Source organism: Bufo gargarizans, chromosome 6 (genome assembly GCF_014858855.1).
Source record: "Bufo gargarizans isolate SCDJY-AF-19 chromosome 6, ASM1485885v1, whole genome shotgun sequence".
Lineage (NCBI taxonomy): Eukaryota > Metazoa > Chordata > Amphibia > Anura > Bufonidae > Bufo > Bufo gargarizans.
The window spans coordinates 199,889,677-199,906,275 of NC_058085.1; the positions used below are offsets into that span (position 1 = coordinate 199,889,677).

General features: G+C 48.8%; 1 protein-coding gene across 3 annotated transcripts in view; it reads left to right on the top strand.

Moving 5' to 3' along the window:
• The window catches only part of DLG5 (discs large MAGUK scaffold protein 5), a 219,561-nt gene that overhangs the window by 178,251 nt on the left and 24,711 nt on the right, over positions 1-16,599 (top strand). For all 3 annotated transcript variants that reach the window (XM_044296449.1, XM_044296451.1, XM_044296450.1), the window contains exons 27-28: positions 121-291; positions 7,826-8,022. In XM_044296449.1, coding sequence (XP_044152384.1) covers positions 121-291; positions 7,826-8,022 — 368 coding nt within the window. The remainder of the gene's footprint in view (positions 1-120; positions 292-7,825; positions 8,023-16,599) is intronic.

Genomic DNA, 16,599 nt, shown 5'->3' on the forward strand with positions numbered 1-16,599 from the left:
AGAACCACAGTTTAAGCAAAAAAGTCTTGTAAATATGAATGGAGTATATACATATCATATAGAGAACAAAAACAGCACTATTAAAAAAAAACAAAAAAAAAAAACTATGTGTACCTACAGAGCACTTTATGACCGGCAAGCCGAGCATCCTCAGGAGTTGAGTTTCAAGAAGGATGATATATTATATGTGGACGACACACTCCCACAAGGTGTGTTTGGGGCATGGATGGGTTGGCAACTTGATGAGAATGCCCAAAAACTGGAGAGGGGTCAGATTCCCAGCAAATATATGTAAGTACTAAAATGTTCACAAATTGTGTAAGCCAGTTATCTTTCTTTATATTACAGGCTCAAATCACTGTTTTGGTATATTCTGAGGAATGCTATGCCATCTGCTTAATAAAGGCTGTCTCCCCCAAATCAGCATTTATCACCTGTCCGCAGGATAGGTGTTAAATACACTGCTTGGCCCAAACCAACTACAGAAATACACCCCAAGGCCCCCATACTTCCTGATTGTACAGCAGCAATGACAAGTTTGAATGGAGTGGCAGTTGAGCAGTCTTTGTGACTCTGAAATAGCGGGATACAGTGGGTTGTGCAGTGCGGAGGAATGGGCGGGCTCATGCCTCCCATTCATGTGATCATTTGGGGTCCAAAGAGTAGGGAGTGTGGATAGTCGATAGCTCCTTATGTGACAACCCCTTTAAGCCACCGAAAGATATGCATTATGGCTTTTCAAATCCTCTTTAGATTTATCTAAGATTTATCTCTAACAATTAATGACTAGTCTATAGAAATATGTACACATACACAACAAGCATACAGAGAGGAAAAAATGTACATTAAAGGGCTTCTGTCACCCCACTAAAGTGATTTTTTTTTTTTTGGGCTGGTGAAATTAGTTATATTGCGAAATATTACAATATAATTGTGTCACTTACTTTGATCCAGCAGTTTCTTCAAAAAACGAAGTTTTATCATATGTAAATTCGGTCTCTAGCAGCAAGTAGGGCGGCTACTTGCTGCTAGCTGCTGCAGAAATCCGCCCTCTCGTCGTGTTGATTGACAGGGCCAGCCGGGATCTCCTCCTCCGGCCAGCCCTGTCGGCATTTCAAAAATCGCGCGCCTCTGTTGATTCGGCGCAGGCGCTCTGAGATGAGGAGGCTCGTCTCCTCAGAACTCCCTCAGTGCGCTTGCGCCGATGACATCACCGAAATAGAAGACGTCATCGGCGCAGGCGCACTGAGGGAGTGCTGAGGAGACGAGCCTCCTCATCTCAGAGCGCCTGCGCCGAATCCACAGAGGCGCGCGATTTTTGAAATGCCGACAGGGCTGGCCGGAGGAGGAGATCCCGGCTGGCCCTGTCAATCAACACGACGAGAGGGCGGATTTCTGCAGCAAGTAGCCGCCCTACTTGCTGCTAGAGACCGAATTTACATATGATAAAACTTCGTTTTTTGAAGAAACTGCTGGATCAAAGTAAGTGACACAATTATATTGTGATATATCGCAATATAACTAATTTCACCAGCCCAAAAAAAAAAAATCACTTTAGTGGGGTGACAGAAGCCCTTTAAAGATGTATGTTAACATAATCTAAAATGGGATTCAAATAGTCACTGTACTTTCAGTACACTTTGCATACAAGCAAATATAGAAAAGAAAAGTAGAGCTTAATGTATCTTTTAGGGAAAAATAAATCCCACTTATAAACCGCTTCTTCTCCCTCTGCCTCCAGACCTGACGACCCTCAATTTTTAGTTGATATGCGTTGAGAGATAAGACCGATTATCAGATTACGTGTTGCCCATTGAAGTCAATGGAGAGGAGATGGAGAAGTGGCTTGCTGGTGTGAGACAGAGGCAATCGGAAAGGGGCAGATTTATCATAGGCTGGCGGTGTACACCGATCTTTAATAACCAAGTGCGCTGCTGGATGCTGTGCCTAATTTATGACGAGGCGTATGGCTCATCAAAATTAGATGCAGCATCCGGCAGTCCGTGAGCATACTGGTGTAGATTTCAGTGCTCTTTTACAAACAATTTTGCGCCAGTGCATTTAAAGAGTTGCAAACATGCAGTTTGCAACTTTTTTATGCTACAGAACATAAATTTTCTCATGAATCGCATTGGGGGACATAGCACCATGGGTTATATGCCATCTGCCAATAGGAGTATGACACTAGAAAAAGAGTGTTTGCTACACCTAGGTGGGCTATACCCTCAAGTTTTAATCTGGTCTCCGTAGGAGTCAGACTTTTTTTTTTTGCAGTTCTTGTTACTTTTGTATTTTAGTTTTAATTAATTAATGAATTTATTTATTTTTTACTTTTCTTCTACAATCCTTTGCCTGCTACAGGGGGGTCTTCATCGTACCCTGGTACCTCCTTGATCACCCATTCCCCAATTACTGCATCTGCAGTGTCATGCCGGCAGTGCCACGTAAGTGCGAGTTTGCCGAAGTGGTGACCTTGCGGCACCCAAAGACGCTGGATAGTGAGTATTCTCCTCTTGGTGTCCTTGCCCCTTTCCATTGGGTCCCCTGGGTTAGGCCCCTTCCCTGCATCTCTCTTTTTCTAACTATCCTGGGGGTCCTTGTACTTCCCTGTCTCACCCTCCCCCCTTCTCCCTCCAGGGCTCCCCGTTCCTTGCCACCAACACCTCCTTCTCGGCCTCTCCTTCTGATTTAGTCCCCGGCTTTTGCCAGGACCAGGCCGCAATTTCCCCTAGCCTGTTTCTCGACTCCAGGCACTCCTTTTGGCCCACTTTTCCCCTCTCAGTAAGTCACTTTCACCAGGGAGTCTCCCCACCTAGTTTCCTTTCTCTGGAGGCCCCCAATTTGCCACGAAGTCCGGTGGCCCTTACCTGTCGACGGTCTTCTTTTCTGGCCACCGGTTTAATCGTGCCCCTGGCTTTTCTCCCGACTAGGGCGCATCCTCCCTCTGCCCCCTCTGTTTCATTGGGTGGATGTTTGGTGCTCTCCTCAGTCTCCTCTCCTGTTGCACTTTCCGCCACCTCGTGGGAAACCTATGACTCAGATTCGGGATCTGAGCAGAGCACGACCTTATCTGAGGCCATGCAGGACCTTATCAAGGTGGTTAGTGACACTCCACATTCTGAAGGATCCCTCCTCTGCAGCTCGGGCCGCAGTATCTTTCCGCCACTAGGTGCCCCGCCTTTGTTTTCCCTAACCATGCAGATCTTGACACACTCCTAGCTAAGGAGTGGCATCATCCGGATATACGACTTCAGTCCTCCAAAGATTTGGAAATTCTCCATATTTCCAAGGAATCCATTTCTAAGTATTGCATCCATCCACAAGTGGCCCACCACTTTCCCCTTGGCTTCTCTTTCAGACTCGTTGGACAAGAAGACTACCTATCCAAATCTGCCTTTGTGGTAGCAGGTTTGGCTATCCGCCCTGCCTTTCCTGCGTCATGGGTTGCAAAGACCTGCATAGTTTGGACCAAACTGCTTGTTCGTTCCTTACCCGCTGATTCTGATCAGACGGAGCTCCATCTCCTTGCTTCTCAACTTCTCCAGGCTTCCCAGTATCGTTGTGCTGTTTCCATGGATTCAGCCCACTGAGTAGGCAGGGTGGTGGCAGGGTTCCATGGCATTCTGCAGTACGGTGTGGGTCTTTTCCTAGGCAGAAGATGCAGCCTCTAAAAAGGTGCTCATATTGCTCCCTTTCATGGGTGTCAAGCTTTTTGGAAAGCGTCTGGAAGAACTTCTTTCTGAAGCCACAGGTGGTAAGAGTTCTCTCTTGCCTCAGAACTGCCCCGGTTGTCGTCCCTTGTCAGCAGCACGTTCTTAGCGATTTCGCTCCTTCTTCTGATGGGGACTCTTCTCGGCTCACCTTCAAGCCCAAGCCCTCTTGGCACGCCCCGCCCTAAACCTTCCAAGCCCCTGCCTATGAGTTATTCCTCAGCACAAAGGTCTTCTAGTCTGCTGCTCTCCTTTCAGGATGCCTGGCTCACAAGCGTGGACGACACTTGGGTTCTGGAATTTGTATCCTCCGGAGACAAGATAGACTTTTCCGTCCTTCCTACAGGCCGGTCCTTCCATTGTTAGCCTACCCGATCCCCGTCTCGGGCAGCCCCAAGAAGGACGGCTCCCTCCATCCCATAATGAATCTAAGTATCCGCAAATCATTTTGTCTGGGTCCGTCACTTTCTTATAAAGTCCCTCAGGTCGGTGATAGATTCCCTGGAGGTGGGCGATTTCCTGTTATCTATCAACATCTGGGATGCCTTCACATCCCTATAGCCCTGTCTCCTCAATTGTTCGTTCGCTTTGCGGTCGGTTATCTTCATTTTCAATTAGTTGCATTTTCTTTCGGGCTGGCCTCTACCACAAGGGTCTTCATAAAGGTCATGGCTCCCCTCATTGCACTTCTCCGCACCAGGGGAGTAGTGGTGATACTCTACCTGGACGATCTTCTGGTGAAGGCTCCATCTCGAGACAACCTTTTAAGCCTCCACATCACCCTGAATGGTCTGCGTTCAGGCGGCTGGTGAATCACTCCAAGTCCTCCCTCTTGGTATGATCTTCGACATTTGCCTCAAATGGGTTTTTCTTCCCCAGGACAAGGTCGTGGCTCACCTTTGCAAGCCATCTCCTCTGTCCATCAGGGCATGCATGTGCATCTTTGGCCGGATGGTTGCTGCCTTCGAGGCAATCCTTTATACCCAATTCCATACCCGGTCCCTTCAGCTCTTAATTCTCGCCTGGTGAAACGGCTTCCTCTGGTCTCAATTGCCTGATTCTTCTTTCTCCTTGAGTCCGCCTTGATGTGCTTTGGTGGCTGAACCCTTCCTTTCCCTCCTATGGCAGGTGACCTTCATTGATACCAATCTTGCCCATTGGGGGGCAGTCTTTGGTTCGCTCACAACCCAGGATCAGTGCTTGATGGGGGAAAGTTCCTTACAGATCAACATTATTCAGCTCAGGGCCATTTTCCTAGCTCTCTCTTATTGGACTCTCCTCCACCAGGGTCGCCCTGTCCAGATCTAAACGGACAACTCCACTGTGGTGGCTTATTTAAACCACCGGGGGGCACCAGAAGCACGGTTGTCCTGACAGAAGCCTCTTGCATCCTCTGGTGGGCGGGGAGACACATTCCCGCTCTCTCCGCCGTCCACATACCCAGAGTAGACAACTGGGCAGCTGACTCTCTGTCGTCAATGTCTCTACCCAGGTGAGTGGTCTCTCCATCTGGAGGTGTTTCAACAGCTCTGTCAGCTTTGGGGTCTCCCAGACAAGGGTCTTTTTGCCTCCCGCCTGAAACCCAAGCTTCCAGTTTACGTCGCCAGGTCACTGGATTCCCAGACTCTGGTGGTCCCGTGGTGCCAGTTTGCTCTCCTTTACCTATTTCCCGCCCTTCCACTGCTTCCTCAAGTTCTCAAATGCCTCAAGATGATCGGATCCCGGCTATCTTGGTGGCTCCAGATTGGCCCCGCAGGGCATGGTATACATATATTGTCTTTCTGCTCATCGAAGCTCTGTGGCGCCTTGCGCTGTCCCCCAACCTTCTTTCTCGAGGTCCGCTGTTCCACATGAGTTTACCATGGCTTCATTTAACGGCGTGACATTCGAGGCCACGATCCTAAGGTTTTGTAGTCTCCTCGAGACTGTCTTCCAGACAAGGCTTAACAAGCATAAACCCCAGTCTGCTAGGATTTACCATCGTACTTGGAAGTCTTATTTCACCTGGTGTGAATCCACTGATGTTCACCCCCTTCTTTTTTCCATCCCTAGGATTATTTATTTTCTTCAGGCCGGTCTTGAGAAGGGTCTCCCTCCGGCCTCTCTCAAAGGTCAGGTTTTGGCTTTGTCTGTCCTTTTCAAAAGCCTCTAGCTTCTCGCTCCTAAGTGAAGACCTTCCTTCAGTGGGTGGCCAATTGCGTTCCCCCTTTCTGTCCCCCTGTGGAACCATGGGATCTGAATCTGGACTTAAATGCTCTTCAGTCTTCCCCTTTGGAGCCTTATGAGAGGTTTCTCTTCTTTTTTGTTTCTTTTAAGGTTGCCTTTCTTGTGGCTATTACCTCCATTTACAGAGTTCCTGAACTCGCAGCGCTCTCTTGCAGGTCTCCCTTTTTGGTTACTTACCAGGACAAGGTTGTCCTTCACCCTGTTGCTCCCTTTTTCCTCCAGGTGCTCTCTCCTTTTCACATTAATGAGGAGATTGTACTGCCTTCATTCTGTCCCAACCCGTCTGATTCCAGACAACGGTCTCTCCACCGTCTTGATGCTATCCAGGTAATCCGGCTATATTCCTCTTTGTCGTCCTTGAGAGCGCCTGTTGGATTTTGCCGACCATCAAGTATGTGGCTAAGGGTCAAGCTCCTCCTTTCAGGGTGACCGCTCACTCTACTTGGGCTGTCGGGGCCTCCTAGGCAGTCCGGCATTATACTTCAGACCTGCCTCCCAGCAAGGTCTCCACATGGCCCTCGGTTCATACCTTTTCCAGGTTCTACCACATTGATTCTTTGGCCTCTGCAGACACCAGTTTGGGTTGCAAGGTCGTGCACACAGCGGTGCATTAGGTGTTTCACATGGCTGTCTCTTCCCACCATGCTTTGGAACATCCCATGGTGCTGTGTCCCCTAATTCTATTTATGAGAAAACCTGGATTTTTGTACTGTAAAATCAGTTTCTTGTTGGATACCCTGGGGGACACAGATCCTACCCTTGTTTTTTCTTTTCTCAATTTCTCCAGGATTCTTGTTTGGTTTGTTCTCTTCCAGGTTTAGGACATGGTGGCTTTTGGTTTTCGATCTGTTTTGCTGTTCTCTTACTGCTTTAGTACCAATTGGTTAGTCCAGTGTCTGCACAGAGTGTATAGCCCACCTGGGCGGAGTCCATGCTCTTCTTTTTCTAGTGTCAGTCTCCAAGTGGCAGCTGGACATATACCTCATGGTGCTGTGTCCCCCAATGCATCCAACGAGAAACAGATTTTACGGTAGGTACAAAAATCCAGTTTAAGTGATGACTCTGCCCCATAGACTCTGCTGCTGTCCATTTGTGCCCAGCTGCGCCCCTTATCTCGTAACCCAGCGCCGCCCCACTGCTAATTATGCACTCCTCTCATCGCCGATGGTGCGCCGTAATCTCGCTCATACGCCCTAAATCCACTGGTCAGCACCCACGCGGTGTCCTGGCAGCAGCCTCAGCGAACGAAGCGCGCATGCACCAGCTGTCTGCGCACTTCGCCCGCGCGGCTGGGCACAAGCGGCCGGAGGGACAGCCCCATGGGCATGTTAGTAAGGTAATTAGCATATTAATAAAACCGATTTTTATCCAAAATGAAAGGACAAGTGGGGGTAAAACTAGTATATTTTTTATTAAATAATGGAGACTGAGATGATGATATGAACAGCTCCATATCGAAAATCTTGATGACAGAATCCCTTTAAATTGCCAAGTACTGTACATCCACCCACATATACAGGCACACATTACTGCCACTACTGAAACCTTGTAGGATATTGTTTGTCTGGTATTTTGGATCTACACAAGGTCTGCATAACCTGTTCTTCTTGTAAGTTCTCCTTTAAAGGCTTTAATATGACAGCTCTATGTCTGGAAAAGCCCAAATTTTGAACGAAAAGTTTTTACATAAAGAAACAAAAAAAAAAAAACACAGTTTGCATGTTCTAAACTAGTCAAAATGCATATAAAAGCAAGGAAAATGAAATCTACTGCTTCCCACCGCACCAGAAAATGAAATTCTTCGAAATTATTTTGTATTATTTCTTGGCTTTTTGTTTGGAAATGCTCTTAATAGACATGCCAGTTAGATAGTAATTTGATTGTTTTAGGATGGAGCAAGAATATTCCCGCCGACTCAGTGTTTCTGAAGTACGAGATGAAGGTGGTGCAGCAAAAACTCTTTCTGCAGCTGCTAGGAGGTCTTTTTTTCGAAGGAAAAACAAACATAAGCGAAGTGGGTCTAGAGATGGCAAGGAGCTTCAAGGATTGGACACAATCAGCACAGATTCTATCCCCTTCCTCGATGGTGAGGAAAATTTTAAGAAACAGTCTTAAAGTGAAACAAATGATGCTTGTGAATGAATGCCATATAGCTTGTTTGCCCACTAGATGACAGTATTTGTAAAAAAATTGCAATGTGTTGCAACAATTTTTCCATAAACAAATAAAAAAAGGACATAGACAAAAGTAGAAAGAAAAATAATGAAAAATATGTATCGTATATACAGTGGATATAAAAAATTGAGACAAAGATAAATCATTTCAGAACTTTTTTCACCCTTAATGTGACCTATAAACTGTACAACTCAATTGAAAAACAAACTGAAATATTTTACATAGAGGGAAGAAAAAATATAAAAATAATGTGGTTGCATAAGTGTGCACACCCTTAAACTAATACTTTGTTGAAGCAGCTTTTGATTTTATTAGAGCACTCAATCTTTTTGGGTATGAGTCTATCAGCTTTGCACATTTTGACTTGGCAAAAACACTCCAAATCTGTCAGATTGCGAGGGCATCTCCTGTGCACAGCCCTTTTCAGAGCACCCTACAGATTTTCAATCGGTTTCAGGTCTGGGCCATTCCAAAACTTTAATCTTCTTCTGGTGAAGCCATTTCTTTTGTTGATTTGGATGTATGCTTTGGGTCGTTGTCATGCTGAAAGATGAAGTTCCTCTTCATGTTCAGCTTTCTAGCAGAAGCCTGAAGGTTTAGTGCCAATATTGACTGGTATTTGGAACTGTTCATAATTCCCTCTAGCTTAACTAAGGCCCCAGTTCCAGCTGAAATAAAACAGCCCCAAAGCATGATGCTGCCACCACCATGCTTCAACGTGGGTATGGTGTTCTTTTGGTGATGTGCAGTGTTGTTTTTGCACCAAACATTTCTTTTGGATTTATGGCCAAAAAGTTCGACCTTGGTTTCATCAGACCATAACACCTTTTCCCACATGCTTTTAGGAGACTTCAGATGTGTTTTTGCAAAATGTAGTCTGGCTTGGATGTTTTTCTTCTAAGAAAAGGCTTTCGTCTTGCCACTCTACCCCATAGCCCAGATATATGAAGAATACGGGAGATTGTTGTCACATGTACCACACAGCCATTATTTGCCAGATATTCCTGCAGCTCCTTTAATGTTGCTGTAGGCCTCTTGGTAGCCTCCCAGACCAGTTTTCTTCTCGTCTTTTCATCAATTTTGGAGGGACGTCCAGTTCAAGGTAATGTCACCGTTGTGCCATATTTCTCGCCCATTTTCCTTGGGGGACACAAGAGACCTTGGGTATAGCTTAGCTCCCTAGGAGGCGTGACACCAAGTGAAAATTGTTAAGCCTCTCCTCCAGCAGCTATAGAGAGAGACTCCCAGTTTTTGCTTAGTGTCCAAAGAGGCAAGGCACTCTCTGCTCTGCAGGGCTGTTTTTTTCTCTCCGTATAATTTTTTTATTTATTTTTTTCTCTGCATTTCTTCTTCTCTTCAGGGACAACAGAGACGAACTAGATGTCTCTGTTTCTCCCGGGGTCGAGCTGCACCAGTGCCGGTCATCCGCACTGCTGCCTCCCCCACAGAAGGCAAGGTGAACCAGGGCAGCCTAGCTCCCATACATCCCGCCAGCGTAAGGGTCACCTGCACGCCAAGTCCCTCTTCCAGCGTTTTGCCACTACACTGCCAGTAGCTGAAGGGGCCACCCTGCTGGAACGGAGCGAGGGTGAAGACGGCTGATGGTGAGAGAGTGGCTTCTCCAGCCCAACGCCTCCCTCGCCCCCCCTTACCCGGTTTCTGGTTCCCTGCGTGACTGACCCCCATACTCGGGCAGGCTTGCTCCTGGGATGTCTCCTGTCCTACAATCATCCTCTCTCCTGAAATGGCTGATAACAGGGGGAATACTCGCGAAGGCTGGCTCCTGGGGTGTCGCAAGGTCTGCAAACCATGCTCCCAGCTCCCCCTCCTTCCCTCCTGCCCCCTACCTCCATGAGACATTGGTGGTCACCTCACCGCTCCTCCGCGGCAGCCATGGTATAGCCGCTCTGCCTCTTTTCCCTGCGGCAGGGCCGGGAGGCCTGCGCCAAGCTGCCCCAGACCCTCCTCTGCCCGCCCCTGCGATGGGGATTCACGGGCTCCCGGTCGCCTGACTCTTCCGGCCGCGGGGTGAGCTCCCGCGGCCGGCATGTACATGTGGGCGCCGCTCCAGGTCCCTCCTGGCCCCGGCTGACTGTCCTTCCTGGTCGGCCGGGCACCACAAATTTAGGTCCCAGCTTCGTGGCCTACTAAGCCGCAATTCTGGCCCTTCTTCTCCGGGCCCCTGACTCTTCCGGCCCGCAGGGTGGGCACTCGCGGCCGGCATGTACATGCGGACGCCTTCACACCGCTCCGGATCTCTCCAGGCCCAGGCCGACAGCCGGTACATCCCGGTCGGCCGGGCGCCACAAATTTAGACCCCGACTTCTAGGCCGCGATTCCGGCCTTAATTGCAGGGGGAGGGAACTTCTCCCAGGCGCAAATTCTTCCCGCCTGGAGGTTCCTCCTCCCCCAGGCCGGATCCCAGTTAATTCCTTAGGTACCGGCCTTCTCCATGGGCCGGCTTCCGTATAGGGGAGGCCCTCTGAGATCCGGGCCTTCCTCATGGGCCTATATGGTGGCCCCTTCCTACCTCTCAGAGAGGCTGTGTCATTGAAAAAAAAGTGTCGACCGGGTGCATGACCCCTTTCTATAGGCGGAATTCGCTCTCTCAGAGGTTACGGTACTGGCGATGTACACAACCTCCTTCCATGTGGATGACCCCCATCTTCCTAGGCGGAATACTGCACTCTCCCTGGCTGCAGGCTGGCCATGTGCATGACCCCCTACCATAGGCGGAATACTGCACTTTCACTGTTCACGGTGCTGGCCATGTACACGACCTCCTTCCATAGGCGGAATTCGGCACTCTCACAGGGTACGCTGCCGGCCATGTGCATGACCTCCTTCCATAGGCGCAATGCTTCACTCTCACTGGATCCGCTGCCGGCCATGTGCATGCATCCCTTCCATAGGCGGAATACTGCACGCTCACTGGAGGTGCTGGCCACTTGTACAACCTCCTTCCATAGGCGGGATTATGCACGCTTACTGGATTCACTGCCGGCCATGTGCATGCCTCCTTTCCTTAGGCGGCATAATGTGCTCTCACGTTGCTGGCCATGTGCATGACCCCCTTCCATCGGCGGGGTGCTTGCACTCTCACTGGATGCGGTGCTGGCCACGTGCATGATCCCCTTTCTTAGGCGGAATACTGCACTCCCACTGGATACGGTGCTGGCCATGTGCATGACCTCCCCTCATTCCATAGGCGGAATTTTGCACACTCACGGGACTCAAGGCTGACCTTGTACATGCTGTGCTGGCCTCGTGCATGTCCCCATCACGGGATACGGTGTTAGGTGGATTATTGCACTAATCACTTAATGTGATGGTATCCATGTGCATGTCCCCCTTCCCTAGGCGGACTTCCTGCGTTCCTATTAGATTCAGTGCGGCCATGTACATGTCCCCCTTCTGGACGGAATATGGTATGCCCTACTTCTCTGAAGTCAGTACCGGTCTTGGGCATCACCCCCTTCTTAGGCGGGCCTTGACACTCTTGCCAAATGCAGTGTTTGCCAGGTGCATATCCCCCTTTTCTAGGCGGACTGCTTGCATTCCATCGCATACTGTACTAGCCTTGTGCATGACTCCCTTCCAGGCGGTATATTGCACTTCTGTAGATACTGTGGGGCTCTGTCGATGGCCACCTTCCCATAGTGAATATTTACAGTGGGTGAACATTAATGCGCGCTCTGTGCATTGTATGGGCCGTATATGCCTTCTCCTCCCGTAGGTGGGTTGGCATTCTCACTGCTTACGGGGCTGACCGTACGCATGTCCCCCTTCCTCCCGTCACATACGTGTTTCCCTTGGGATACGATGCTAGCCGCATGCCTTACACCAGGCATCCTCAAACTGCGGCCCTCCAGCTGTTGTAAAACTACAACTTCCACAATGCCCTGCTGTAGGTTGATACCTGTAGGCTGTTCGGGCATGCTGGGAGTTGTAGTTTTGCAACAGCTGGAGGGCCGCAGTTTGAGGATGCCTGCCTTAAACTCTTCTCCAAAGAAATCCTTTTGCTTCCACTTGGTCCGGACGTGGTCTACTTGCTCTCTGCCTGCACCGAGCTAGGCGGTGCTCATTCCTGGGTTTGGACAGTATTTTGTGGTTCCACTTGTGGCAGTATCCACCATGCTCATGGCCCTTCCACCCATGGAGTGTTCATGGCTCCTGGATGCATACCCATTTCGTCCTCCTGCTGCTTTGCTTCCCTGCGCAAGCGTCTCATGGACGAGAGGGCTGTCTGCAGCGCCCTTTGAATTCTACGTTGGCTCTGGCGGGACTACAGTTCCCTCACCTACTACCATTCCCTCCTCTTCGGATGTGGTGTGGTGTGGTATGAGTCCTTCCTATGGGCGCCCTCTGAACTTTAGTGCCGCTCTGCTGCCAGATTCGGGCCGCTCTCCCTTGGAGGGTCACCCAACGTCTCTTGGGTGCTTTGGTTATGCCAGGTCCAGGGGACCTCCACCTTGGGTTCTTCAGGGTGTTCGCCTTCTGCGAGGCGGTGAGCCGGGCGACACACAGAGTATCAGGTGTTCTGCCTTTGAGCTGTCCTGCTCTGACTACCCTGTTACCCACTCCTCCTTTCGGTTGGAGGGGTTATGCCAGCGTCTGCCTCGACTGCTTCTTCTCGCCGGCTCTGTTTTGGCTCCTGCTTATGGCATATCCCTCCGATGTGGCTTCTGCCCTGGTCAGGCTTCAGAGCCTGTTCCTTCACAGCCCTATCCTCGGGAGAGTATGGTTGTTGACTTGGATGGTTCCGGAGTTCCTGTTGTGACCTCGGACCGTCTCCCTCGTTCACGCTAGGTGTACTGGCCGTGTGGCCACTTAACGTGCCTACCGCATTCTGTCCTCGCGCTTAGGTGACAGATTGCGTTTTTCCGTTCTAAGCTGGGGGTCCTGCTGTAAACTTACCTTCTCTGTAACTTGACCCCCAGGCTTGGATCTGGGTCTCTACAGTGGTAACGGTAGCACTTCCAGCATTTACCTTCTATTCCTTGCCATATCGGCCCTTAACTGGTAGGCCGTAGCCTCTCACTCCCTGTACTGGTAATCCGTTCGCTCGGGTCTGAGGTAGTGATGGTGCCCTCAATTGTACCTCATCTGTCTCGAGGTTAGTTGTCTCTGCCTTACCTGACGTTTTTTGTTCCGCGACTACTATCTTCTTGTTGTAGCTGCATTGCGTTCTACAGCAAGGCCATCCTCATCTTCCTGCTGTTGTCCCTGCTTGAGGACTTCTCTTCGGTCAATGATTGCCCTTAATTCTCCCTCACAGGAATGGTAGAACCCCTTCCTTCGGTGGCACCATCGACATGGACTTTAGCCTGGCTTGTCCTGGCATCTGTCGTCTACTGGACAGACCCCTTTGGTTCCTTCCGTCCGCTCTTCTGCTCCCCCACTACGGGTGGCTACTGGACGAAGTTGCTTGTGGGCCGATGGACCAGCTTTGCCGGACTCTTCTGCTACTTACCCGTGCTACTGGTCTGCGGCTGATCACGTCATTTTATATTTTTTTTTTCCTCTCTCGCTTGCCTAGGCAATTTGCAGCGGGCACGCTGGTTTTCGCTCTCAGCCATGCTCCGTCCAGGATCTATTATCGGACTTAGAGATCTTACCTGCGGTTCTGTGGGAAACTGGGCGTTCCCCCACTCTGCCTTTCTCTCCCAACGGTTCGGTCCTTTCTCCAGTCTGGCCTAGACCTGGGACTGGGGCTCTGTTCCTTGAAGGGTCAAGTGTCGGTGCTATCCATCCTCCTCCGGCATCCCCTGGCTCCTCTTGGGCCTGTCAAGACCTTCAGCCCACGGGGTGGCTCATTGGTTTCTCTGTACCGCCCCCCAGTACCGCCCTGGGAACTAAATGCTGTGCTCTCGGTGCTCCAAACTTCCCCCTTCGAGTCGTTACAGAAAATCTCTCTACACCTTCTGTCCTGTAGCCCTCCGTCCTGTAGGTCCTGTTCCTTGTGGCTATCATGTCTCTCAGACGGGTGTCTGAATTAGCTGCCTTTTTTCTTGTTCCAAGCCTTTCTGTTCTTCCCCACGACAAGGCTGTTCTCCATCCCGTCCCTTCCTTTCTTCTGACGGTGGGATCTGCCTTTCTTCTCGACTAGGCCATCGTCCTCTCCTTCCCACCCTTGGGAACGGACACTGCGCTGCTTGGACGTTGTTCGGGCCTTGAAGATTTACTTGGAGATCACCGGCTCCTTTCAGCGCTCGGACTCTTTTCTTGGTAACGGAAGGTCCACGCATAGGGTTGCTGGCCTCCAAGGTGGCTTTCACCCGCTTCATCAATTGGCTATTGCTTAGGTTACTGCACCAGGGGCAAGGTTCCGCCTTTCGGTGTCGCCACTCATTCCACCAGAGCGGTCGGTGCCTCTTGGGCCCAGAGATGTCGGCCTTCGGCCGAACATTTGTGCACAGCGGCCACTGGTCTTTCTTGCATGCCTTTACCAAGTTCTACAGGGTGCATACTTGTGCATCAGCGGATGCTGCCTTGGGCCGCCTGGTTTTTGCAGGCAGCGGTTCCTTGATCCCTAAGGGTGCTTCGCCTCGGAGCTGTGGTCCCTCACCTCTTGGACTGCTCTCGGACGTCGCAAGGTCTCCTGTGTCCCCCAAGGAAAATGGGCGAGAAAACAAGATTTTTGTATAACTTACCAGTAAAATCTTTCTCGCTTTTCTCGCTCTTCCTTGGGGGATACAGCACCCACCCATTCATTTGTTTTTTCTACACGGTTACAGACTTGGTTTACCCCGTGGTTAGTTGGCTGGTTGGTTCCACATTGTTGGTCATTGCCTTTTCTCACTACTTGGACACACAACTGGCAGTCTCTCTCTCTCTCTCCAGGCTGAGGGTATAGCTGCTGGAGAAGGGGCTTAACAGTTTTCACTTAGTGTCACGCCTCCTAGCGAGCTGAGCAATACCCAAGGTCTCCTGTGTCCCCCAAGGAAGAGCGAGAAAGAGATTTTACTGGTAAGTTTGCAAAAATCTAGTTTTTCTCCACTTGATGATGACTGTCTTCACTATGTTCCATGGTATATCTAATGCCTTGGAAATTCTTTTGTCCCTTCTCCTGACTGGTACCTTTTAACAATGAGATCCCTCTGATGCTTTGGAAGCTCTCTGTGGACCATGGCTTTTGCTATGGGATGCGACTAAGAAAATCTCAGGAAAGACCAACTAGAGCAGCTGAACTTTATTTGGGGATAATCAGAGGCACTTTAATTGATGGCAGGTGTATGCTGACTTCTATTTAACATGATTTTGAATGTGATTAATTCTGAACACAGCTACATCCCCGGTTATAAGAGGGTGTGCACACTTATGCAGCCACATTATTTTTTTTTTTTTTTTTTTTTTTTTTTTTCTTCCTTCCACCTAAAAGATTTCAGTTTGTTTTTCAATTGAGTGTTACAGTTTATAGGTCACTTTCCACCTTTAATAAGTTCTGAAATGATTTATCTTTGTCTAATTTTTTTTTTAACATCACAGAAACCTGACCTTTTAACAGGGGTGTGTAGACTTTTTATATCCACTGTATGTATGTGTTTATATGTGTAATTTGTTATTTATTATTTCACTGCGTGCTTACAGTCTGTTCACTGTATATTCTTCCAGAATGTCGGCACTTATCTCCACAAAGAGCTTAGCTGTGGGAGCAGAGAGCCTGCTGTCGGGGACAGCAGGGCTCCCCATAGAGAAGATATGGATGTTTATTTACCTTCCCGACCTCCCACGTTGCTGTATACACAGCTCTCAATTTGTGTTTATATATACATATCAGGAAGCAGCAGTGCCTAGCAATCATGCGGCTCTGTAGTGAGGCTGTACAGCCTTGTACAGTCTCCCTGGGAGCTTATATTCCTCCCTTAACTGGGGCTCAGCCCCAGTTACATGAAAAATCGGGAATTAAAAAAAGTGTAATGTTAAAGGGCACCTGTCCTATTGAACATGGCACTGTATGTAAGCAGCAGGCAGCTTGTTATAGAACATATTGATTGTGGTAAAAGATTCAGTATAAAGGCGTATTCACAACATTATTTTGTTTTCCATTCTTCTGATCCGTCAGAAGAACATCATTTTTTTTTTTTTTTTTTTTTTTTTTTTTTTTTCTTAAAGGATCCATTATTTAGAGCATGCATTATAATCAGTTTGCATCTGTTTTTGCCAGTTCCATTAAAGATAAATGGATCAGTTATTTTCAGTGCAAACTGATGCTAACTGAGCATGACTGATGCTCAAAATAACTAACAGATACCTTTTTTTTTTTTTTTTTGTTCTTCTGACATATCAGAATAATGGGAAACAAAATGGTGATGTGAATGCACCATTCATTAATTCATTGATTCATTCCTATCCGTGATTGTCAGCCCTCTCTGACTTTGCATACAGAAATAGCTGTCAATCAGTAATAAGAGTGCCTTATTGACTTCAAAGCCCAGAATGAACAGGAATTTAAATGAATGAAATGCAACTTGAATATTTTCCCACA